The sequence below is a fragment of the Castanea sativa genome, chromosome 10, assembly GCF_040712315.1.
Source record: "Castanea sativa cultivar Marrone di Chiusa Pesio chromosome 10, ASM4071231v1".
In the NCBI taxonomy this organism is placed as follows: Eukaryota; Viridiplantae; Streptophyta; class Magnoliopsida; order Fagales; family Fagaceae; genus Castanea; species Castanea sativa.
Window position 1 is genome coordinate 34465595 of NC_134022.1, and position 24253 is coordinate 34489847.

At 35.5% G+C, this 24253-nt stretch overlaps 2 protein-coding genes across 3 annotated transcripts; one reads left to right on the top strand and one right to left on the bottom strand.

Moving 5' to 3' along the window:
- Positions 1 to 1576: 1576 nt before the first annotated feature.
- Positions 1577 to 13065, bottom strand: LOC142613329 (transcription initiation factor TFIID subunit 4b). Its single transcript, XM_075785635.1, has 14 exons — positions 12820 to 13065; positions 12580 to 12691; positions 7224 to 7825; positions 7044 to 7139; positions 5160 to 6101; positions 3930 to 4057; positions 3711 to 3798; positions 3457 to 3592; positions 3268 to 3323; positions 3127 to 3183; positions 2910 to 3050; positions 2662 to 2727; positions 2326 to 2581; positions 1577 to 2073 (listed from the first exon to the last, which is right to left on the bottom strand). The coding sequence occupies exons 1-14, from the start codon at positions 12856 to 12858 to the stop codon at positions 1898 to 1900; spliced, it is 2895 nt and encodes a 964-aa protein (XP_075641750.1). The 5' UTR covers positions 12859 to 13065; the 3' UTR covers positions 1577 to 1897.
- A 5610-nt stretch (positions 13066 to 18675) lies between these two features.
- LOC142612711 (uncharacterized) lies at positions 18676 to 23958 on the top strand. Of its 2 annotated transcripts, XM_075784850.1 has the most exons (4): positions 18684 to 19296; positions 22233 to 22461; positions 23159 to 23283; positions 23463 to 23958. In XM_075784850.1, exons 1-4 carry the CDS (start codon positions 18970 to 18972, stop codon positions 23544 to 23546), a joined length of 765 nt encoding a protein of 254 aa, XP_075640965.1. In that variant the 5' UTR covers positions 18684 to 18969; the 3' UTR covers positions 23547 to 23958. The 2 variants fall into 2 exon arrangements, with proteins under 2 accessions (XP_075640966.1, XP_075640965.1); XM_075784851.1 differs by lacking the exon at positions 23159 to 23283 and having other exon boundaries at positions 18676 to 19296.
- The last annotated feature ends 295 nt before the right edge of the window (positions 23959 to 24253 follow it).

Genomic DNA, 24253 nt, shown 5'->3' on the forward strand with positions numbered 1-24253 from the left:
TGATAAAGAGCTATTATCAAGGGCGGACGCCATAAGTTGAAAACTCTAAAAAATAAAAAAAATTCTAGCAAGTGATTATTATTAATTATAATAGTAATAAGACAATCAAATATTGCGGCAATGAAAATGGATTCCTTCATTTATCTAACTATATATATATACACACTTTTCTTTTTTTAGAATTCTTCTTTTAGAATTGCTGCTTGAAACGTGGGTAATCCCACATCATCTAAGAGTGAGTTCAAAATCAGGTATAAAGCCTTCATATACCTTACAAGAGTTACCGACTTTTGTAAAGGGTAAGTTGTGTGATATTATGCCTTTGTCCCCATTCCCTGTATGTATGTTGTTATGTTTACTTTCCTTCTTAAAAAAAGAATTGCTGCTTGAAATTCTTGATCGGAGCAAACTACTAAACAAAATTAGGCCAACAATAAATAAATAGTATAATGGGCCAACAATAAGAAGAGCATGACTCCTTTGTTAGCAAGGTAAATTTTTTATTTTTCACAACTAAAACCTTGTTTAGAAAGTTTGGTGACTTAGCTTGTTTCACAACTTTGTTTATATTATGACTGGTACAAAAGTAAAAGAGGTTTTAGTTGTAGATCTAATTGAAAGTGATTGTCAACTATACATAGTTTGTCATATCAAGAGATTGTGATATCTGAATACCTTAGCAACGTGGTGAATTTGCTTCACCCAAACTGACTTGCGAGATTCAGATGGTTTTAACAGCAGGAAGTAGTTCTAGTTGTTCAAAACCTTTTTTTTTTTTTTTTTGAGAAGAAGTTGTTCAAAACCTACCTAATAGAGATATCTATCACATGACCTCTAATATGTGGAGACAAAGGTATGTTTATTATACCGATTGGAATTAATGCAATTACACTAAGAACCATTTAGTTATTGTTTCTGATTTGAAGCCTTGGCTGCGTGATACCACATTACACGTATATATGCTTATCGTGCAATTTATCATGATAATATTACCATAAAACATCCTCCTCTAACAGATTGAAAATGATAATGTTTTTGGAAGATTGGAGGAAGAAATTAATAGAGGTAATAATAGGGAAGTATAAGAGAGGAGACGGGAGGGGAGGGGAACAATTATATGTTCCCCTAATTGGAATGTTCTATTTATTGTAATGTTTTAAAAATTAAGGGGAGGGGACCAAGTATATTTCCCCACTATTTTGATATTTTAAAAATTAAGGATAGAATAAGGGAAAGAAGTGATCATATAATTCATAATTATTACAATCTTTTGCTAATTAAAAAAAGAAAAAGAGAAGATAGAAATTGACAAAATTTTTTGTTTTAACAAAAGATTGGTGAAGATCATCAAATTTTTTTTTTTTTTTTTGGTTGCTAGAGGTGAAGATCACCCATTTTCCATTTACAAAACCATCAATGTGGTTTTTAGATAATCAGGTGGTCCGAATCAGCTAAAATTTCAAGGTGGTTACAATTTGTTGGTTGATGGTCACATTCTATCTTAAATACAAGTCATATGCTTGGAAGTTGGAACAATAATAATATTGACTGCTGCTTTGTAGGGTTAGCCATTCTGTTTGCTACGAGATATATATGATATGCTATTTTTGGTACTGTAAAATGACCATAAAAGAGACATTACAATACTTCCAAGTCTTCAGGTCGAGCTGAGTTTGTATTCTAAAGAGAAACACGATTATACAATACAAGCCAGAAGAACTAATGAACTTCCAGGCAAACTTCTTAACTAAATTACAAAGAATTAACAAGGAGATAAACAAAAGTGAGGAATTTTATATATATTTCAGAGTACACTTTCTGGTTCAGCTAGAATAGTTGAGGATCATTCTAAGCCAGTGATGCACTTGGAAGCTAAAGTGCTTGCACCATGTTTCCCTTATTCAGTGATGGCATCGGAGTGAACTCTCTCATACAAGCGATATATCAGAGAAGACCTAGACATCTGGGGTTCCCTTTCCAGGACTGCAATCACATCTTTAATGGAGATGCTACGAGCAACCCTAGTTTGAGCCAGAGTAATTTGATTCCTTCCAGATTTTCTACCTGTCCCAGCTGAAAGAAAAAGAATTTTGGGGAGGGGCGCCCACAGCGGGGATGCAAATTCAATAAAACACATTGCAGAGAGAAGGTATATAGGACATTTATTCAACAAATAATCAACTAAACTAATAATAAATCAAATGAGTAAAATCTCGCTTGCCAGATCTGTTGGACGAGGCTGGTGGTAATAAAATCTAATATTAACTTTAGCATATTGCCAGCTACTTAACTTTCAAAATTGAAATCAAATTAAAGCACACTTACCAGAAGCAGCAACAGGAGCGGCATTGCCCCTTTTCTCAGATTCTTGATTGTCCTTTCTTCCAGATGTTGATGAAGGCTTGCGACTCACATCTTTACTTGGTTGAGAACCAGTTGTATCCACCCCTCCTTCACGTTTCTGCCGGGCTTGCTCAGCCATTAGTTGCCATTTTGAAAGCATGTCATCTCCTCCAACAGCAGCACGGGCAGCGACATTTGCCGCTGTTGTCCTCATTTTGTCATCTTCCTCTTTGTTTGCCTGTACCAAAGCAGATAGCAAAGTCAAGAATTTTGATATTTGGTTGAGTGGCGAAGATATAAATGAATTATCCTGTATACCTTAACTGATTTACCACGACCATCATCTTTCTCCTTGTCACCATCAACTCCATTATTACCCTCAGGCTGCATTTGGAGAGATATATCATACAAAATCAAATATATAGAACTTTAATCAGACCCAAAGTAAACATTTTGTGTGTGTGTGTATTTTACAACATTCAAGAAGTATATTGCTATATGCTCATTTAAAGAAGGGATACTTTAAGAATTCAGTTCGTCATCTCATAAAGTGCAGGGGCACTCACATCATTAAGTCTCCGCAGCTTCTCTGCTTCAGCCTGTTTTTTTTCCCATTCCTCCCTAGCTTTCCTATTCATTGTCATGATTTGTTGTTGAACATCTGAGGTGACAACAGTTTGGTGTCTTGGTTTCTCAATATCAACCCGCTACAATGATCCACTAAAATTCAGAACTATTTAATCACCGATAATTCAAGTGATAAAAAAGAGGGAAAAACCTGACCTGTTTTGACAGTCTGATTAGATTACTTATTAGTCCACGCATTCTTTCTTCCACGCACTGAAGGTTTAGTTCAATTGCATGAGAACAAATGTAACTTGTAAGCTTTAATAAAGAAAAAGGACCAAGTAGCTAGCATCTCACCAGTGACAAGCATCGCTCCACATCGTTGCTTATACACTTCAAACCACTTTTGGCCACTGCCAGACAGACAAACACAAACATGCACCATATATCAAGCTCTATTATTATTGTTGACATGCAGTTAAGCACAAAGTGAATAGAAGTACAATTAGAACACTTTTATAAAGAGGGATCAACTAATGTATTAACTGATCTCAGCCAGCTTTTTTTGGAGAGGAGCTTTCTGCAAAATCAGTCTTTCTTCTTCTTCTTGCACGATTCTTCGAGATGCTTCTGAAGCTCGACTGTCCTCCTTGGGCCCAGAAAATAGCTGTTCTTCCTCTTCCTATTTAAGAGTAGAATGACAGAAGAGTTTTGAACTTGTCTACTTTAAGTGTGAATTGTTTAACTTAATTAGCTTATACTTTGCAATAGGCAGAACTGAAAATGGGAGAATAACATACCCTAAGATTAACTCCACTGACAGCAGTGACATCATTTAGTTGTTCAATGCTTTGATCTGAAAAGGCCCCAGATACTTTTTGCTTTTTACTGTAGGATATCGGATAAATTTTACATAAAGAAAAAGTTTGACACAATGTTAGTGTGGCAGATGGACAAAATCACATTGAAAGCATTGATAATCATCCTCAAGTAGTAGTACAACAGAAAAGGTTATACACCTTGGCAGAGGTGGTGATGAACCATGTGCTTCGAGTGGTTTCTTCTGGCCAATAGAAGGCTTTTTGGGAGGTGTCCTGGCATTAATACCAGCAGAAGAGGCTGTAGATGGGATTTGAGTGCCTATCGGCTACATTGCAGAGGCAAGAAGCAAGTTAGCCATCATCAATTATGAACAAATGATTACATGACACATACATTTACTTTGCATAATTATATTTTTGCAGCACAAAGTAAACCAGAGAGAAAGTAAGTCCACTGTAAAATTATTCTTCTACGCAAGGTTTTTACAGTAGAAGTTAAAAGGAAAAATATAGCATTTAATTAGAGGTATATAAAGCATATACTTTAACATAATATGGCATGACCAGCAATAGCTATAAAATGTAAACATTCCTATCAATACATGTATGCATAAAATGTGTGCATACAAAAGGAAGAAAATAATATACGTCCAGTCTTAACACTACAATTATGAAGAAGCATATGATAGAGAAGTGACAAGACAGAACACGTCAGAATAATTTGAGTTTTCATGAGTCTTGAGTCCAACTTCAATGACATATTCTTGGCAAAATAATCTGACACAACTCAAAGTGTTTCAAGTATATCATATCACGTTCAATCAATACTGCCTTAGGGTGTTATGGAAAAATATTAAACAACGAATGAATTTGATGGCCAGTAAACAGATTTTAAGTGTCCTTTATGAGCACGATCGTTTTTTACTGGTCTTACACAGGAATCCAATGGTCTTGATCCCACGACATCACCCCTTCATTGTTCTTACATGGAGAGGAGATACCATTTGAGCTAGAGCTCATTGGCCTTTCACAAGCTCCATATTTGAAAATGCAAAGTGATCATTGAATTGCTTTGCAAATTTTAACTCTATCTTTGCTCCTAAATCTCCACCACACACATAGCAGCAGGTCCCTACTTTCTTGCATATCACTTAAAAAACATAATTTTCCCGATATGATTAATTAAAAGCAACCCCCCTTCCCCCCCAACAAAAAAAAAAAAAAAACAGAGATTTTCACTTTAGTATACTTGATCGGGGAGATTTTCTTAATTAATATCAGGGAGATATTAATTAAGATTACTTCTTGAATTGAAGTCCACTCTTCATTTAAAATTGAAATACAATTGTAAAAACATAGGAAATCTATTGATCAAAACCTCAAAAAATATATGCAATAGAGAAATATTGATGATGAAGATAAGATTACCGGGACAGTAGATTCCAATTGTGCTGTTATGGAACGAGAAACTGAATTTGAAGGCATCATGCTCGTAGAAGTTGTAAGACCCATCCTAGTAGACTGCTTCTCTGAAGATTCTTCCTTTATAGTTCCAGGAGTTGGATTTCCCTGTTCTATCTGTGCAGCAGAACCAGAAGACAATCCATGTGGATGGGGAAAATGGGGTTTGTGCTGCTGCTGAGTAGGCTGATCAATCACTTCCTGTTTTACACCAACCACTAATGATGAAGGGGCAGAAATTTGTTCTTTATTTGTTGTTGATTGCCAAGGAACCGGATTCTGTTGTGATGTTGAGTTGTTTGCCAAGTGAGAAAGAGATCCACCCTGAACTCTCTTTGGATCATTGACAGAATTCGGTCTCTCAAACTTAGGCATGCTCATGGCTTGTGTTGTCCCACCTAATTGAGTTGAGCTCATGTTCTGATGTTGTGAAATTTGCCTCCTTTGCGCATCATGAGGTTGTGGTTTGACAGAAGATGTGGAAGTATTGACATTTGACACGGAATATGGGTGATAATTACCACCACTACCTCCATAAATGGGTGGAAAGTGCAAATGTTGTTGCTGCTTGTTAAGTCCTTGTGCAGGAATTGAGGATCGCTCCCTTTCTTGATTGACAGTGTTCACATTCGAAGAAGTCATTTGGCTTACGGGCACTCCATGAGAATCTGACTGGCGATTCACCTCTCGAGATTTCTGAGCATTGTTTTCTATGGCTGGATAGCTTGAATCAACAACTGAAGAGGGAATTTGCGAAGAGTCTGCAGAAGAGATCGTGCCCTTCTGATGAAGTTGTGCAAATGAATGGGGATCACTGAATTGTGTGGAACTGGCATTAACAGATGGCATTCGCTGAGGGTGTTGCCGTGCTGAAACTTGAGATTGTAACTGCAATTGGTTGGCACTTGGCTGCAGGCATAAAACAGGTTGGTTTTATCTTGATTACAAACCACTACATAACTGACTAACACTTCGTTAGGGAGTTCATAAATAAATGGAATAAAATAGAATGAGTAAATTATAAAGGAATTGAATGAAATAGAACGTATTTAAGTAATGGAAATGAAAAGAAAAGAATGGAATGGAATGGAATTATGTAATCTTGTGGGAATAAGATTAGAAGAAATTGAATGAAATTATTTTATAACAACTTTACTATAATACCCTTATTTTTAAATAAATGACTAAATGCATAGGGTATTTTGGGAGTTTTAGTAAAATATTATTAAACTTAATTTCATTCCCTCCCAATTTTAGGAGGAGTGAAATTTTGAGGTTTTCAGGGAATAGGAAGGAATGAGTGTTTCATTCTACCTATTCCCTTCCCTTCCACTTAAACTCCCAAACAGAGGAATATCTTTCAATTCCCTCCACTAAAATCCCAAACAAGGGAGTGGAATAAATATTCTAAAATAATTTTTTTTTTCATTCCATTCCTTTCCCTCCTCCCAAACGAAGTGTAAAAGTATACCAAGATCACCGTGGTGAAAGGAATGGAATGAGTAAATCATAAAGGAATGTAATAGAGCGTATTTAAGTAATGGAAAAGAAAGGAGTGGTATAAAATTAAGTAAAAATATTTGGATATTTTAAAATAAATGAATGAAAAGTAAGTAACTTTGTTTGGGAGTAATATAGAGGGAAATAAATATAATCATTTTATGATAATATTACTATTAGACCACTATTTTAAAACAAAAGGCTAAGTATATAAGGGTATTTTGAGAATTTTAATGAAAATTTCATTAAACTTAATTCCATTCACTCCGATTCCTCCCAATGTTGGGGAAATAAAAATTTGAGGTTTTAAGAGAATAGAGATGAATAAGCGTAAAAATATTCTATACTTGCCTGTGATTGTATTTTCTGAATTGCCATTTTGAGCATTTGGTCTCCCACAATACCTCTCATGAGCCTACAAAACCCTTCTTTGGGGATCTCATTTTTCTAGAAAAGCATTGATAGTTAAGAAATTAGTTTCATCAGTAAAATTAATGAACACCCAGTTCATTCACACAAACAGACACGCACCTTCAGTTTAGCAAATATTGTTTGAAGTTGCATGGCCCTGTCTTTATCAAGTTGGGCTTGCAAGACAGGCAACAACAAGCCAAATGGTACTTGCCCTGCTCTATTATTAGGATTTATTGGGTTGCTTGCCCGCTCTGTGGTTGTTGCCTGTTGATTACTTATCTTCTGTAATTTTGAGTATTGAGATTCACCTTCAATACTAGAGCTTCTATCTGGCTCATGTACTAGGATAGGAGTTTTTTCAGAAATCTGCATAACAGTTGTTTGAGGATTTTGGACAGGAATTTTTTGAGGATTCTGGATGTGAATTTGTTGAGGATTCTGGATGGAAATTTGTTGTGCCGGCCCCTGTTGACAATCATCTTGGGTTCTTTTCTGTGACATTTGGAGGCGATTGAGTTCCTTCGAGGCATCACTCTGTTGCTGCTGATTTTCAATAACAGATCCATGTTGCTTTAGCTCCATTCCAGATATAGTCTGTTCTTGCTTCTGTGCATTTCTTTGGTCTTGTTGAATTTGACATTCAGTACCTTGATCTTGGCTAGCAGTTTGCCACAGTGGTAATGACTGACTGGGAGCATGATTGTTTCCTTGAGATAAAACTGTCACATTTTGCAATGCACACATAAAATAATTAAAAATTTGTTACGCAGGACATATCCATTGGTTTAATATAAGAGAACACCCAAGACATTTAATTGAAATGCTTGGAATCAATATCTTCCACGACAAAAATTTCCTGCAGGAACGTGCTTTCTATTACCAACAAGACTGTAGAAATAAGATAATAAAATTTAAATTTCAAAAGCACTATCATAGAAAAAAAATCATGATTGCATGAAATACAGGGTTGAGATGTCTGGATGTAAACCCATGTAGGCAGAGTTCTCCTCCAAAACATGAAATCTTCACAAGTTTTGAAACCATATATTGTGATATTAAAGAGGGTTAAAAAGAAACAAAGGATAGAGGTAATTAGAATACAGGAATGAAAATACACCAATGAATTATTGCAAATTTTTATTCAACATTATTAATTTATAATGAATATCAGACAGGCGCTAGCTAACCCAGAACAATCTATCACCTAGTTATTTCAAAAACTATAAAAATCTTCTTCTTTGTTCAATAAGTACATAATAATATTTCATTAAGCAAGTGATCCCTATCTTCCAAATGATTATTTTTATCCAGTTCCAAAAGTTCACTGTAACTGTAATTATTTCCAAAACTTGGGGAAGAAAAATGCAATAACAGTGATTTAACACCATATCTGACTCCCTAGTCTATATATACTATAAAGAGTAAGTCTACTACCACAACAATTTCCACAACTTTTGCCACAACTTGCTTATGTGGCGAGTTATAAATGGTGAAAATAAAATGGTGGGTCCATGATTCCACCACTCACGAGTTGCCACGAGGTAAAGTTGTGGTAAAGTTATGAAACTAGTTGTGGTACTAGACTTACTCTACTATAAAACCAAAGCCTGACTTATTTTTGACTTTCTGAGAGCTTGCCACGTAGGATTTGAAGCTCTCACAATTTTCCACATAAACAATATTTTAATAATTAAAAAACCTCCCTTTGTCCACTAAAAAAACCCGATAAAATTCTGAACAGTCGAACTCTAAAATTAAAAAATAAAAAAACCCGACTTTTCACCTTCTCTCTCTCTCTCTCTCTCTCTCTCTCTCTCTCCTGGTCAGTTCCCTCAAAACCAAATTGTAAACACCACCCCTAAATTCTCAACTCTCACCTAATGGTTTTCCAAACCCTATGCAATTTAACCTCTCAATCACTTTCACTATTGCAAGCAGTGAAGCCATGCAAGCATCTAGATTTACAAATACTACCCGGTTCCCTTGTGGGTCTGCAACAATAAATGTGTGAGCTTGGAGCCTGAAGTGAACCCCAAATGCAATCTATTCTATATTAGCGTATCCCATCATATTGACATCAGCAGCTGGTCCTGTGATGTCATAACTTCCAAGTCCAATCAAATATTTGGAATCTGAGACTACTCCTCTACCATTCTGTAGTAGGAGTACCAAAGCAATCCATAACCAAATAGCTGCACATGGCCTCCAACACTCGGTTTAAACATAAACCCCATTGCACTCAACCACGTAGATAAATCAAAGCTTAATGTAACTTCTCTTTCTGTAAACCAAATAGCACCGTTCGAAATCTCAACCAAAGTAGCAGTAACTTGCACCCACTTGTCCTCCTGAGTGTTCAATTTCTAATTGGTTTCTTTTTGGTGCTGCATTCAAACCCTTACCTTCCTCACCAGGTGCGTTTTTATTGCTGAATTACAATAATTATATATATATATATATATATTATCATCAATGTTTGTAATGCCGCTTTTTGTCTCTATAATATTCACCCTCTCCTTCTCATTTTTTTTAGTTCGACAAAACGTTTGAATGAGGTCAGAATCAACTGAAGATGTGGCTTGGTAAATTTTTGGTTTCTGTTTCTCAATATTGTGAAACTTTACCTTTGATAGAAGTTATTAATTAGTTTACTAGAAGTGGAATTTTGTTACGATTCCTACCCGAAGGTGAGTCATGAGTGTTTGATGATACGTCTCAGGGAATTTCAGTATATACAGATGATCGCAAATTTACCTTTGATGTGCTTGAATTGTTATAGGAGTGGAAAACCAAAAAAAAAAAAATCTAAAGATTGATGGTGTTATCAATTTAGTATTGGTAGACACATATTAATATGTTAGTGTAATTAATTTAAAATTGTGGATAAACACTTGAATTGAAAATTAGTTGAAACAGAAGTCATAGATCCAGTATGTATTCTGTGAATGCCTATTTGTGTTTAATCTGTGTGACATATTGGATACTAGGTAGTCTTGCTGAGTGAACTAGCTTCATGATGTGTCTAGATATATGTATGTATGTAGATATGCACATATTTCCTTACTAATTTGATTGTGTTTCGGTATTAATCTCAGAGGGCTTTCTGCACTTATGCTCACCGTGTAAGGTTAGCAACATGAACATCTGTAGCCACGTTGTATGTTTGCCCCTTTAGATAGGAGATAAGAGTATTGGGAAGGGACAGGCACCCTATTATTTCTTTTGTCCTGAAGATTTAAATGAATCAGAAATTTGATAGGAAGAACGCTTAAAAAAACCCTTGATTGTATTTTTCAACCTCCTCCTCCCCCTCCCTTTCTATGATTTTTTTTTAAGTATAGGAGCTCTCCTATCATTAATTTGTATGGATTAGATAATGAACAAAGAAAATCACAAAAGATTGAGAAACAATAGACTGCAGGTCTTCTCCAATGTGCTTGATGATAAAATAGTAAAGCAACAGAGAAGGGGAAAAGGAGGGGGGGGGGGGGGGGGCCTGGTACATGGGCGAAGAGGAATGTTTGATTGTAAAAGGAGAGAAGTATTTAAAACTATGGTACAAGGATGCAAATTGCAAAATCATTGGCATTACATATGATTAACAATTGATCTCTACTAAAAAGAATAGAGGACAGTTTTATATTCTTTAATAAGAAAGTAGAAAACCTTAGGCTCTGTCAAAGCATGGGAAAACCTGCCTTTTAGATTGGTGAAGAAACATAAGCCACATATCTTTTCTTTTTCTTTTTCTTTTTTTTTGGGGGGGGGGGGTTCTCTTTTAGGTTCAAGCTTTAAAGAAATGTCTGAACTGAAGTTCCTATTTGCATATGAACAATTTTGGCAGTTCCATTGGCTACCAAAATCACTGTCTTTTGTTTGGATAGACATGCAAATGTTTGATAAATCCCAAAGTTCAAATACTTTGAGAAAATTGAAAATATCAATGTAACCTAGCCCTTCAGTTGCCCAATAAATGTCTATTTGATAACATGGCGTGATGGGATAATATGGTCATTTTAACAATGCCTTCAATATTGTAGTTGACTTCTCTTTATATGCTAATTAAATAATATTAAGAACTGAAATGATGATTTTCTTTCTCTGATTCTTTACTGTTAGCAACAGCATCACTAGGTTGCATTTCTATTCTAGGTTTTCTGGATGAAGCACTATAGGAACCGGAGGTTGGATGACCTGGAGTTTGTGCTTGATGATTTTAAGGAGATTTATGTTATTGATTCCAAAACAAAATCAATTACCAGAGCTAAAGTTTTGGTGAGAATATTTGTTTGGGAATATTAGTTTTAAAATTGCAATGATTATTCTTCTTATGCTTCTTGTGGATGTGGAATGGCTATCTGCTTCTTTACCTGGAGTTTTGATTTTTTTTTTTTTCTCCTTTCTTTTTGTTTTGGCTACCTTTTGCTTTTTGATGAATCACTTTGCTTAAGCAGTTTAGTTGTAGGACCAAGTTTCCAAAAAGAAAAATGGCGATGCTTTAGTTTATTGGTGAAAATTTTTAGGTTCTTCCCCCCCCCCCCCCCTTCCCCCTTCGCCCTCTCCAAAAAAAAAGGATCCCTGAAAAGGAAGTGAAGATTTCTAATGATGGAGATTTGTGTAATAGCCATCAATCGAGGCTACCACACAAGATTTCTTTTGATAAGTAATAAAGATTTATTGATATCAAAAAGAGAAAGACACCCAAGTACACAGGGAGTATACAAGGTGTACATATCAAATACAAAAATTACATAAATCAAGTAAATCCAAACATGAATAAAACTTCATTATTTAAAAAAAAAAAAAAAAAAATTGGGATAACATATTGAACTTTTCTAAAGAAGAGTAGTTTGAACTCGCCTCTAGCCAGTAGAATCTACAAGCAACTAACCCCATTTGCCATAACCAGTTACCAGGTATAATCCAAGGACATTCACCCACAGTTAGCTTAAACTCAATTCTAAAATATCCATCTTTAATTTTCTTTTCTCAGCTATTATATTGATAGTGTGCGCGTGTGTGCAAAAAAATGCCCATACTCAGTTTCTTAGATATCACCCCCTCATGTATATAGCCCCTCTTTACCTAAAATTCAGCAAACCCCAAACCAAACCAAAATAAATAAAAACACAAAATTTATGTAGCCCCATGTAGTGTGAATTAAGAAGCTGTAAAATTGAATAGATTGATGTAAAGAAGAGTCCTTTGAACTGACCTACAAGCAATAAACCCCATTAGCCAGAACCAGTTGCCGGGTTTAATCCAAAAACATTAACCCACAATTAGCTTAAACTTAATTCTAAAATCTCCATCTTCAAATTTTCTTTTCTCAGCTATTATATGTGCAAAAAAAAAAACTATGCTCTTTACCTAAAAATTCTGCTAATTAAAGACCCACATGTAAAACCCCAAACCAAACAAAAAGTACAAAATTCATGTAGCCCAATGGGAAATTGGGAAAGAGAGACAGTACCGTTATCAGAATCAGAGGGCTGAGAGTGAGAGGTGGACGCATCTCCTCCAATGTCTCTGTTTAGGGCAGCCTGAAATGCCTCCACGTCAGCTCCCGAGTGCATACTCTCGTCCTGTGGCGCCGTTGCATTAACCAAAATTCGTTAACTTTTTAACACCGATTTTTGCAAAATTTCAGAGAGATAGTGTGTGTGTGTGTGTGTGTGTGTGTGTGTGTGAGAGAGAGAGAGAGAGAGCGAACCTCGTCTTCTTCGAGGAGCTTCATTATATTAGGATCCATGGTGTTCTTCTTCTCTATGCGAATCTGCGTTCTCCGGTTTGAAAATTTTGATATGATTTTATATAAATATACAAAATATTGCACAGATTGAAGGAGATGATAAATTTTTTATTTTTTTATAAGCAACTTTGTTATTAACTTTTGTTTATAATTTATAAGACTTTTGCTGTAAGAAGAGGAAGAAGAAGCAGAAGAAGTGAAGAAAGAGCAAAAACCGTTTACCCGATCCCTATTTATAGCCCTCTCTCGCGATAGTGGTTTTTAGTCGGGTCGGGTCTCCTTCTGGGCTCACGGGTCTATTACTAAATGCACCGGCATGGCTCTATTTGATATTTTTCTGAACTGGAAATACTTTTAAATAAAATTTTAAATTAAAGAATAAAATAAAATAAATTTCGGGTTTACCGGTTTAAATTAGTTTTTTTTTACTTATTTATTTTTTCCCTCAAAAAGAAGAGGGAGATTAGGATCTGTTTGGCTTCTGCAACATACTTTGTTTTATGATTTCATATTCAGCAAATCTATGCAAAATAATAATAATAATAAAATTAATAAAAATCATCATTGAGCTATTTGATTTGAATAGTTTCTATTGAGGAAATTAACCTCATCACATACGTTTTGTGCAAGCAATGAGACTCTTTTTACTTTTTATTTTTTATTTTTTATTTTTTATTTTTTAAATTTAATATCATAATATTTAAAAGTGAGATAGAGATAGTGTCATAATTTTTTAGGATTTTTCTTTATATGAGAGTTGATAAAAGTTTAAAATTTTGAATTTAGAATAAAAAAAATGATAATTCAAACAAGAGAAGAGAAATGAAAATCTAAAACTTGGAAATTTAAAAAAAAAAAAATAGCTTTCAACCAGTTTGTGATTTTAAATTTAAAATTATTTAAATAAAAAATAGGGGTATTTTAAAGAATTTAAGAATTTATGTGAGGATATTTTAATACACAAAATGATAAAACTCAAATAGAAAAGTTATTAGTAGTATAGATACATAATAGTCAAATAGGTTTCATTAGCTGCCTGGCTAGGTAGTTTAAATTAAAAGTAACTCAAAGAAAAAAAAAAAGAGTTGAAAATATGTGAAGGCTATAAAACTTAGAGCATCCACAGTTGGAATTGCAAATGCCATATCTAAGCTTCATTTAACATTTTTCCCACAAAAACCTCCCACAGTTGGAATTGTAAACACCAACTATTGCAAAAAAATTTGCAATAGTGATTCTAAATGTAGAATTGCACTGTAGCACAATTCTTTAAAAAAAACTAATATTTTATTCCTGCTTTTTTCTCTCATGACACGGTCTCCCATCTCTCTTTGTCTTTCTGTCTCTCACTCACTTTCCTCTCTTTCTCCCTCTTCTCTACAATCAACGGAGCTCCCCCGTGATCATCAACCTATGGGTAAGCACCAACGGAGCTCCACGGATCATCCACCATGATCATCTTTTTTTCCTCTCTATCTTCCCTTGAATCAAGCCTCCATGGTGGAGATGTGGCGTGGGACTCATGGATCGGTGGCTGGGTTTCATCTTCCGTGGTGTGGGTTTCATTTTCGGTGGCTGGGTTTCATTTTTGGTGGTATGGGTTTTATGGATCAAATGGATGGGTTTTATTTTTGGTGGTGTGAGTGGCTGGGTTTCATCATTCCTTGGTTCGGTGGTTGTGGTTTTTGTGGGTTGGTGGCGATTGAGGTGGATCGGCGATCGCCGTGGGTTTTGGCCGTGGGTATGGGTTTTGGCTGGTGCTAGAGGTTGAGGGAGAAAGAGAGGTTGGTGGCTCTCTCAGTGATGGGTTTTGGCCGTGGGTATGGGTATGGCGTTGGTTTTTTTTTTTTTTTTTTCCTGGTGGTGGTGGATTTGTGACTGATGTGGTGGTGGTGGTGGTGAGGGTTGCCATGGTGGTGGTGATTTTTGGTGGCCGTGGGTGATGTTCATGGGGGATAGTGTGGTGTATTGTAAATGATGGTAATTGGGGGATATATTATTTTATTGTGTAGAAATATTATTTTAATGAGTAGAATAGAAAAATAAAAGTTGAGATGCTGAAAGTATTGTAAAATGGTATGGTATAATGATAAAGTGACTTTTTGGAATGGTAAAATAGAGTAAAATTGGAATTTGCAGCTGTGAATGCTCTTAGAGTATCATCAGAGATTGTTAAAAAAAAAAAAAACTATTTTTTGAATAGGCAAATTTTGATACTTTCTTTTTCTCTCCTTTTCACTACTCTCTCTCTCTCTCTCACCACCACCAAATTATAAATAAATAAAAAATTGATCATCATTAGAGCACTTGCAGCAGTGGTTGTAAAAAGCTATTTTTATAGCTACAAACTGAAAAATTAGAGCTACAGCAGTGGAGGCATATCTAAAAATTTTAGCTTTTGAGCTACAATGCACATCTAAAGATAAATGTGCATTGTAGCTTAAAGCTATACCAAAATAATAATATTTTATTTATCTTTTCAATTAAATAAAATTTACCCCGTACACACTTCAGCTCTTCTCCCTTTTCTTTTTCTTTTTTTCCCTCTCTCCCTCCATGGAGAGATCAGAGATGGACAGTATTGATGATTTCAATGAGGATCTCGGTGCCGAAACAGTGAGACTAATTAAGCTCGGCAATGGTTGGGTTCGTGGTTGGGTTCGGTGCCGAAACGGTTCGTGGGTGGTCTTAGTGCCGAAACGGTTGGTGCTCTTCTTTCCTCACCTCCACTCCGCCGCTGGGTTATGGATTGTGCTTCGGCCTCGTGGATCGAAGTGGCTTTCCGTGGATCGGAGTGCTTGCTTGTGGATCGGAGTGGTTATCGCTCGTGGTTGTGTTTGCTCGTGGATAGGAGTGGGTTTCGGCGTACCGGCACCGAGGTGGGTTTCGGCGTACCGACGTGGTGGGTTTAAGTTTTGGGTTGCTGGATTTTCGGGTTCCTATAGGTTTGGTTTGTGGTGGCTGTGGATTTGTATTATTTTATTGTAGGAGATGTATTATTTTATTGTGATGTTTATATTATTTTATTGTGTTGAAAGCTAAAATAGATCTACTGCTGCAGCATGTTTTGTAAAATGAGTAGCTAAAATAGATAAAGTAACTTTTTGTGAAGCTAAAAAGCTAAATTTTTAGCTCCACTGCTGTGGATGCTCTTACCACCTCAAACCCACTTCCCACTACCACCAACAGCCAATCACAAATCACAGTATGTATAGAACATAACGATGATCGCCATGGGGAGAAAAACTTAGAACACGTCTAAAACTCACCACCATTAGAGGAAAAAAATTTAGCTGATCTCTTCCTTGCCAGTCTCCACCAATTGATCTCGTCCTACGACGAGGGTCGATCTCTATAAGAGAAGAAAGAGGCAATGGATTTGGCTTTGTGGGTTTTGCTGCTAATTTTGTTTAATGTAATTGGTGGGTTTTTCCAATGATTAGGTTTGTTGTGGTCAATGGGTTTAGCTACTGATTGGCCATGTTGTGATCGGTGGCTTTAGTCTGTGACTGGGTCTAATGGATTTGGTGGTTAAAGGTGGTGTTTGGTGGGTTTCGTCGGTGATCAATGGTGATTGGCAGAGGTGGCTCTTTGATTGTTGTTGTTAGGGACGTGGGTTGAGAGAGAGATAAAGAGAGCACAGAGGCGAGAGAGATAAGAGAAGACATAGGGCTGTAAATAAACCAAGATGTTCATGAACAACTTAAGCTCAGTTTGATAAAAAGTTCTTTCATGTTTGTTTGTTTATAAATAAGCCAAACTTTAGTCATAGTATTAAGCCTGTTTAATAAACAAGCCGAGCCCTAGCAAAAAAATTTGTTCATAAACAAGCTCGTGAGCTATAAGACTCGATGCAAAACAATTCAAGCATATACTCATTTATAAGTTTATATGTGTTTGCCAAATAAATTCATTACACGTAGTTTAATAATGACATGGCTTACTGGGACCACTACCCATTACCTTAATTTTTTTTCCTTCCTTCTAAATTAGGCTTGTTCAACCCACCCATCCAAACTGACTAAACTTACTCGAAAATTTTCGGATTCGAGGCTTATGACTGTCAATGGTGGGTTTAGACCTCTATAAACCGATTCTAGCGAGTCGGTTGGCAGGTTATTGCTTCAAAATTTGACTCCAACTGACTCGACCAATCTCCACCAACATAGAGCTATTGTTCGCAATCGTTTGAAGCATTTTTCGATTGGATCTCACTAGATTCAAAGAGATCTCGACAACTTCTAGAGGATTTTAGCCATATTTCGCCTAAATTTGGCAAGATTTCAACAGGATGTTGGCCAAATCCGGTGAGTGCTGTCCAAATCGACTCTTCCCTAACCCAACCGAGACTGATTGCAGCCTTACAAGAACTCGACCAGTCTAACCTGAGTCCTTCACCGGTCAGAGGCGGGTCTGGAAACTACACACCCTATTTTGGTAGGGTTGGGCACAAACCCTGACCTATGGACACCCTTACTCTAAATTGACCAAGCACCACTTTATAGATTTTAGTTACATTTAAAAAAAATAAAAAATAAAAAATTTAAGTGGACCACGTATAATCCTTCTCCATCAACTATCTAATGTAAAGTTATGAAATATGCTAATTTTTTTTACCATTCATAATAGTTATAAACAAATATTTTTTTAGTTCTTCACCATCTAATGTGAATGTAAAAATTGTATTTTGAACAATTGTTGAAATTGCAGACAAGGATGAATGAACGTACAGATTTATTTATATGTAAAGTTTATATTTGAATAATGAATAATCATAGGCCAAATTTGCCAAATATCACAATTTTAACTAAATTCTAGAAAAAAGTGTCATGACAAAGTTGTTTAGTTATGTTATGTAGCACTTTTTTGGAACTCAAGTTTGACAAACTCAAGTTTTAACTCAAAATCGAGTTTGACAAACTTAAGTTCCAAGTAATGTGGACTCCAACGGGCACCAAATGCAATTATCTAAAATTATAAGATTTAAATACAATTATAAGGTATCCTACAAAACAACCATGAGGAATTTCCCCTTCTTATATTAATGGTAGATGTCACCATGCATTTAACTAGTGGGGTGTACATTTAACAAGAGAAAACAGTACACCAATATTGTACTTTCATTTAATTTTGTTTCAAACATGAATAAAGCCTCACTAATTGATATTACATGTTCAAGTTTAGTTTATTTGATTGTCTAGTAAGCTTGACTTATTCATGAATTATTTGATTAACTTGTTATGTTTCCATCTATAGTAAAACAATAACTGAATTTTTTACCTTCACAAATCTTTGAATTTTCACTATGAATTGATGGTTTATATTATCAATAAACTACAAATAATAACTTGGTATCATATAAATCATTTTTTTAAAAAGTGTATTTTTTGACAAGTACACATATAATATATATATATATATATATATATATATATATATATATATATATATGAGTCATGTTAATGGGTATTCTTAGAACATCTAATAATAGACTATTTTAGAAAAATTTTAATACCACTTTTATGGGTAATATAAAAAGGGCCTTAAATAATTTTTTTTATATAATATTATATATAGTTAAATAAATTCTCAATAAATAGTTAAATAAATTCTCATCTTTGCAAGTACAAACATTTTATTATGCTTGAGCTTGAGCTTGAGCTTGAGCTTGACCTTTTTTTTTTTTTTTTTTTTAGCCTAAATTTGGGTTTGTGCTTGGATTTTTTTTAGCTTAAATTTGGGTTTGTGCTCGATTAACCCCATGTTGTGTTAATCGAGCTAAAAAAAAGCTCTTGACCGTAAGCTATATAAATTTATAAAAAATTAAATTCGTCAAGGTATTCTAGACTTCTAGTGCATTCATCCCAAAAAAAAAAAAAAAAAAAGGTCAATGTATTGGAGTGCATTCGACTACACAGCTACACGTGTTCCCGAAGTTTTTGGCTCATAGAGAGAGTTGGTATACTGACCATTAAATTGGAGTATGGGATTTGGAACTTGGAACTTGGCCACAGAATCAAATGGCAAGAAGATTGAAGAAATAGAAAATACAAGCACAAGCTAAAGGCTACAGCTTGATTCTTGAGTTCCCACTTCCTAGGCAGCCCATAAATGGGGAGCAATTTCTTAAGGAAGTACTACTACTGCCACCTCCAAACATACGAGACAAGGTTGTTGGTCACCCATGTTGGAAATTTCACTGCCCAAGCGAAATCCCTTGCAACCCATCAACAGTGGCGTGCTTATGCTCGATTTCCTAGTCAGCTTAGCAAAACCAGAGTTCCCAACACCTTGTCTCCTTCACGTTCATTTTCATCTTCTTCCTCTTCAAAGTCTGGATTTCTGGGATGGTATTTGGGCAACCTTCAATCTCGCCCACTTATCACAAAATGCATCACATCTTCGCTTATTTATATAGCTTCAGACTTGACTTCTCAGGTATTTTTGATTTTGTTTTTGTTTTTTTTGTAAAAAAAAAAAACCCCTAAGCTTGCCGTGTAGTTGAAAATTACTTTTAATTAATTAGCAAAATGTGTGTGTGTGTTGGTAATTATTGAAGTTCTATTATTGTCGTACCTATCTAATGGAATGACAAACTGATATTACAACAGGGAATAGAGAAACTGCCTGAAACTATAGAACTGTTAAGTGAAATGGAATGTATTTTAGCCAAGCCAAATCGTTGTTTAATTTATGTGACAACCAGCTTAGTTAATTATAGAATCTATGTTTCAATTTACCCTTCAGATAAGGAAAATATATTTAGAATTGTGAGGGACTTTACCAATATGGCACAATTTATGGAATTTATGGAAAATGATGCTATCCTTTTTTTATTTTTGGTTGAGAGAAAATATATTAGAATGATTGAGCAAGGAAAGTCTTGTTGTGCGAGAAGGGATATGTCAAGTACTCAAGTGGCATGGTTTCAAGCCATACATGCCAACCATTCATACCCTTAGCTTTCCTAGCCAAAGCGTGGGCAATCGAATTGCCTTGTCTTCGAACATGAGAGAATCTATGCCATCACATTTTCCTAGCCATCTCTTTGGTATTCTTGATAGGGAGCTAGGCACATTTCTTTAATATCTAAAGCTGTTGTACAGGTCTTGGAATCACCTTCAAAGAGCACTTTATCTAGTTGTATCTCCTTGACTAAATGAGCAGCTTTCCTTCCTGCCAATGCTTCCACTTCTTTAACTGTGTGAGGTAGAGGGCGTTTTTGGGCCAGAGCTGTAATTGGTTTGCCTTCATGGTCTCTAACTATCATCCCTATATTGACCTCCTTTGAGTCTTGGAAGATAGTGCCATCAAAGTTTACTTTGAGCTCATTACCAACTGGTGGAATCCAGCTTGCCCTGTGCTCTTGCCTATTGCTAGGACCTTGCAAGATCTGTTGTTTTTTTTTAACTCCTCAAGCAGTTCAGTAGCTCGAGTTCGTACCAGGGTGAGAGTTTCCTTCTTCTCCTACGTCTGCTCCTTGTTTCTATAATAGCATAAGGACTAAGCCATCATGATGAGTAGCTTTGATTGATCATCTTTTGATAGCCCTGATGCTTTCTCCATTACATCAGTAAAACTAGTGATGGTCATACTTTGCATGTTCTGGACCACGCCAAAATGGTGCTCTTTTATTACTTCTTTCCTAACATTTGGAGTTGGCCTCATTTTCCATTCCTCTGAATGGTGTAGGGAGAAGAATATTGATTGGGTCAACTTCCTTCGGCCATTTATCTTGATTTAGTTCTTTAGAGGTTTCCTACCATTTGGATTTAAGGTTGGTGCTCTTGGGCCTTCAAAGCCTACTCATATAGCTTCATTCTTGGGGATGGCTCCTACCTTTCCATTGAACACTTATTCAGCATGTTCTGGCTGTATGAGGAATGTTGGAGCATGGAGCTACGTAGTCTACGCAGTTATCATCAATTTTAGTGGTAAGTAGTAACTAGTTGTTAGTCTATGCGGACCATGTTTTTACCAATGTGTATAACTTTTGCTTGTGATTCTTTGTGGAGGGTATCTATCCTCTTGTTTCTCAATGCTGCTTTGATGAGAAATAGTTCATTGGCAATATATTTTGGGTGCTAGAAGTTTCTTGATACATTATGTGAGCAGTTTTTCTTGTCTTGATGATGTTACAAAAGGGATTTGTAAAATGCTGGAATAGTTTCAATGCTTGAATAGGAGTTGGAGAGTGCGGGTATAATGTTCACAGAGTTTCTTAGTTTTGTTTAGAATTTCTGGTGTATATCGGTGATATGGACTTTTCATATGTTTTAAGTTTTTTCCATTTTAAACTATTCGGCTTATAGGTCAGAAGAAATACTGAAACTACTCCTTTAGTTTAGTTAGGTTCAAATTTGTGCTGTTGAGAATTTTTCTCATTTTGTATTAAGAAAAAAAAAAAAGAGTCAAAAGTCAAAACCTTTTTTTGTTGTGGATGTTTCTAACTTTGCTTTAATACTAGATCCATGAACTTTCTTTCCTTTACCTAGGATTTAAAGGATTAACATAGGAACAGCTCCAAGTTCTAACTTAAAATTTATTCACGGTAAACTTGTCTTTGGAGGAGTATAATGATACACTTACATAAACTACTAGGACTAAATTGTAACTCTAATTGACCTGGGTCAAAGCTCAATTATTATTTATTAATATACAAAAATAACTTGGACTCTAGAAAATTAAATAAAACATAAAACAAAACATTTATAACCTAATTAACTAATAAAATCCAATGGACCAACTGAAAAAGGATGTTTGATTTCTAAAATTAAACAAGGCTATATTAAAGTAAAATTGTCTTTACACTCCCTACATCAGTTTGCCATCATTTCCCATCTTTTATTGTCATCTATGTCTTTTATATCCTTTTTCTTGCCCCCCAAAAAAATCCTTACGATCTCGTTAAAAAGTCAACCTTATGTAGTAAATGTTTGTACCAGAGACTTGGATAAAATATCACTTCAAGTACCTCCAATGGGCCAAAAATGAAACATGACAAGTCATTGACTTGATCAACATTCTCTCAGAGTATGTGTTTGCCTTCAGTTACTGTTATTGTTGTGGCACTATTGGTAGCGTATGGGATCGTAGTGGGCAGCTTACTCGATTATTTTGTTCAAGCAACACTTTCAAAACCTTTTCTTTTATATCCCTTTTTGAAATAATTTAATTAGTTTATTTACTTCCTGTTCTATGTTGAATTACAAACCTTTCTTGTTGTCTTTCTTCTGATATATTTGGTTTTGATTCTGATTCCAAACTACTCCACTTTCTGCTATATGTGTTTCTATGGCCTATATTTTGTTTTTTTGTTTCCTGTTTTTCCTAGCTTGTTATGGTCAACTGATTTTAAGAGACATTTTTTTTAGATGATTACGCTACCACCTTCTGGTTCTTTTGACACAACAAGGACATTCCGCATGGCTGCTTACGGGTTGGTAATCTTAGGGCCAAGTCAGAATTTTTGGTTTAATTCTCTCTCAAAGATTTTACCAAAACGGGATGTACTTACAACCTTGAAGAAAACTTTTATGGGGCAGACTGTTTATGGACCGATTATTACTACCATTTTCTTCTCCTATAATGCAGGTTTGCAAGGTAAACAAAAAATTTCCTTTAATTACTATATTTGGACCTTATGCCAATACTAGTTATGACTGCCTCCAGGTAGGAGCAGTCCAGTTGGATTCCTCCCTATTTATGGTTTTGGGCTACCCCTGATTCTGGAATCTCCTATGTTTGGATGGACGGAGATAGGGGGAAAGGAGCGGGGAAGGTGACTGGAATGTAAATTTTAGTAGATTGTAGCCACCTTCCCTTCAACTCTACTCTCCTCCCCATCCATTCCAAACATACACTGAGTGGTTGGGCTATCAGCTGGTGGGCTCTGTTTTGCCAACACAAGCAGACCACCTTCTTCTTCTTTTTAAGTGGTCTGATAGCAGGCCTCTTCCTGAGATCAACGTTGGTTGATTAAGCCTCATAGGTTCTGTTCAGGCTGGACCAGCTGGCCAATCACTAGCATTGGCGTGCTTTCCTATTTTTTAGCTTATTTAGTTGGTAAGTTTAGCATGTGGTCATCTTATTCATTTGGTGAGTCACATTGAGCCTCAGCTGTTTAGACTTTAAAGTTCAGCTCCCAACAATTGGACACACAGGTTTTAGTTGTGCCACATAGCACCAGCCACCAGCAAATGGCTTGTTCTTAGTACCTAGTTTTCTGATTTGGTTGTGCTGGCCATTCTGGTGGTACGTTGATACTCTTAATGAGTTACCATCATGATGCCAAATGTAGGTGAAAATGGCCATGAAATTGTGGCAAGATTGAAGCGTGACCTGCTCCCAACATTCAAAAGTGGTGTTATGTTCTGGCCAATCTGCGATTTTGTTACATTCAAATTTATACCTGTTCATCTACAGGTATGTTTAGATCATCTCTCTCTCCCCTTTTTTTGGACAGAGGGATGATAGGGCCCCATTTCAAGAGTCCTTAATATTATTTCAGTTATTCTGAGTTTAATTTATTTTAGTTAACAAACTTACTTCAGTGCTTATCATGAAACCTATTTTACTAACATTTTTGTTATGTACGTTTGCAGCCATTGGTGAACAGTTCATGTTCATATGTATGGACCATTTATTTGACATACATGGCAAGCTTGAAGAAAGCGAGCACCACTTAATTTTGGGGTTTTGACTTAATACTCTAATTATGTAGATTTGTACTCGTTAACTGGAAATCATTTTTAAAATGTTGCTAACCATTGCTGTTATTGTTTAAATGCTTTTAGCCGTAGGGAATTGTGTTTGGGTTATTGTTCTAACTTTTATATGCATGATTCTTTATAAGGAGCCTTTTAGATGAACTAAATTGTGCCATCTGTTATGAAATCTTCTATGATTACAGTTCATGTTCATATGTATCGACCATTTATATGACATACATGGTGAGCTTGAAGAAAGTGAGCACCGCTTAGTGTTGGGGTTTTGACTTATATATTCTAATTATGTAGATTTGTACTTGTTAACTGGAAATAATTTTTAAATGTTGATAAGCATTGCTGTCATTGTTCAAATGCTTTTAGCAGTTGGGAATTGCGTTTGGGTTATAGCTTGTTCAAACTTTTATATGCATAGTTCTTTTTATTGAGCCTTTTAGGTGAACTAAATTGCACCGTATGTTATGAAATCTTCTATGTTATAATCATTCCTTATTTTGATAAGAAGGTAATGTGGATAAGGAATCTTGATTCTGTGAGCTGTGAATTCTGCCTTGTGCATGCTCTTTTCTTTACATCTGGATTGTATCCAAATCGGCAATTTGTAACTTTTTGCTGTGAAATGTGAATGAATTTTAGTTGAAGAATTTGAAATAGAGAATGAGGAATTG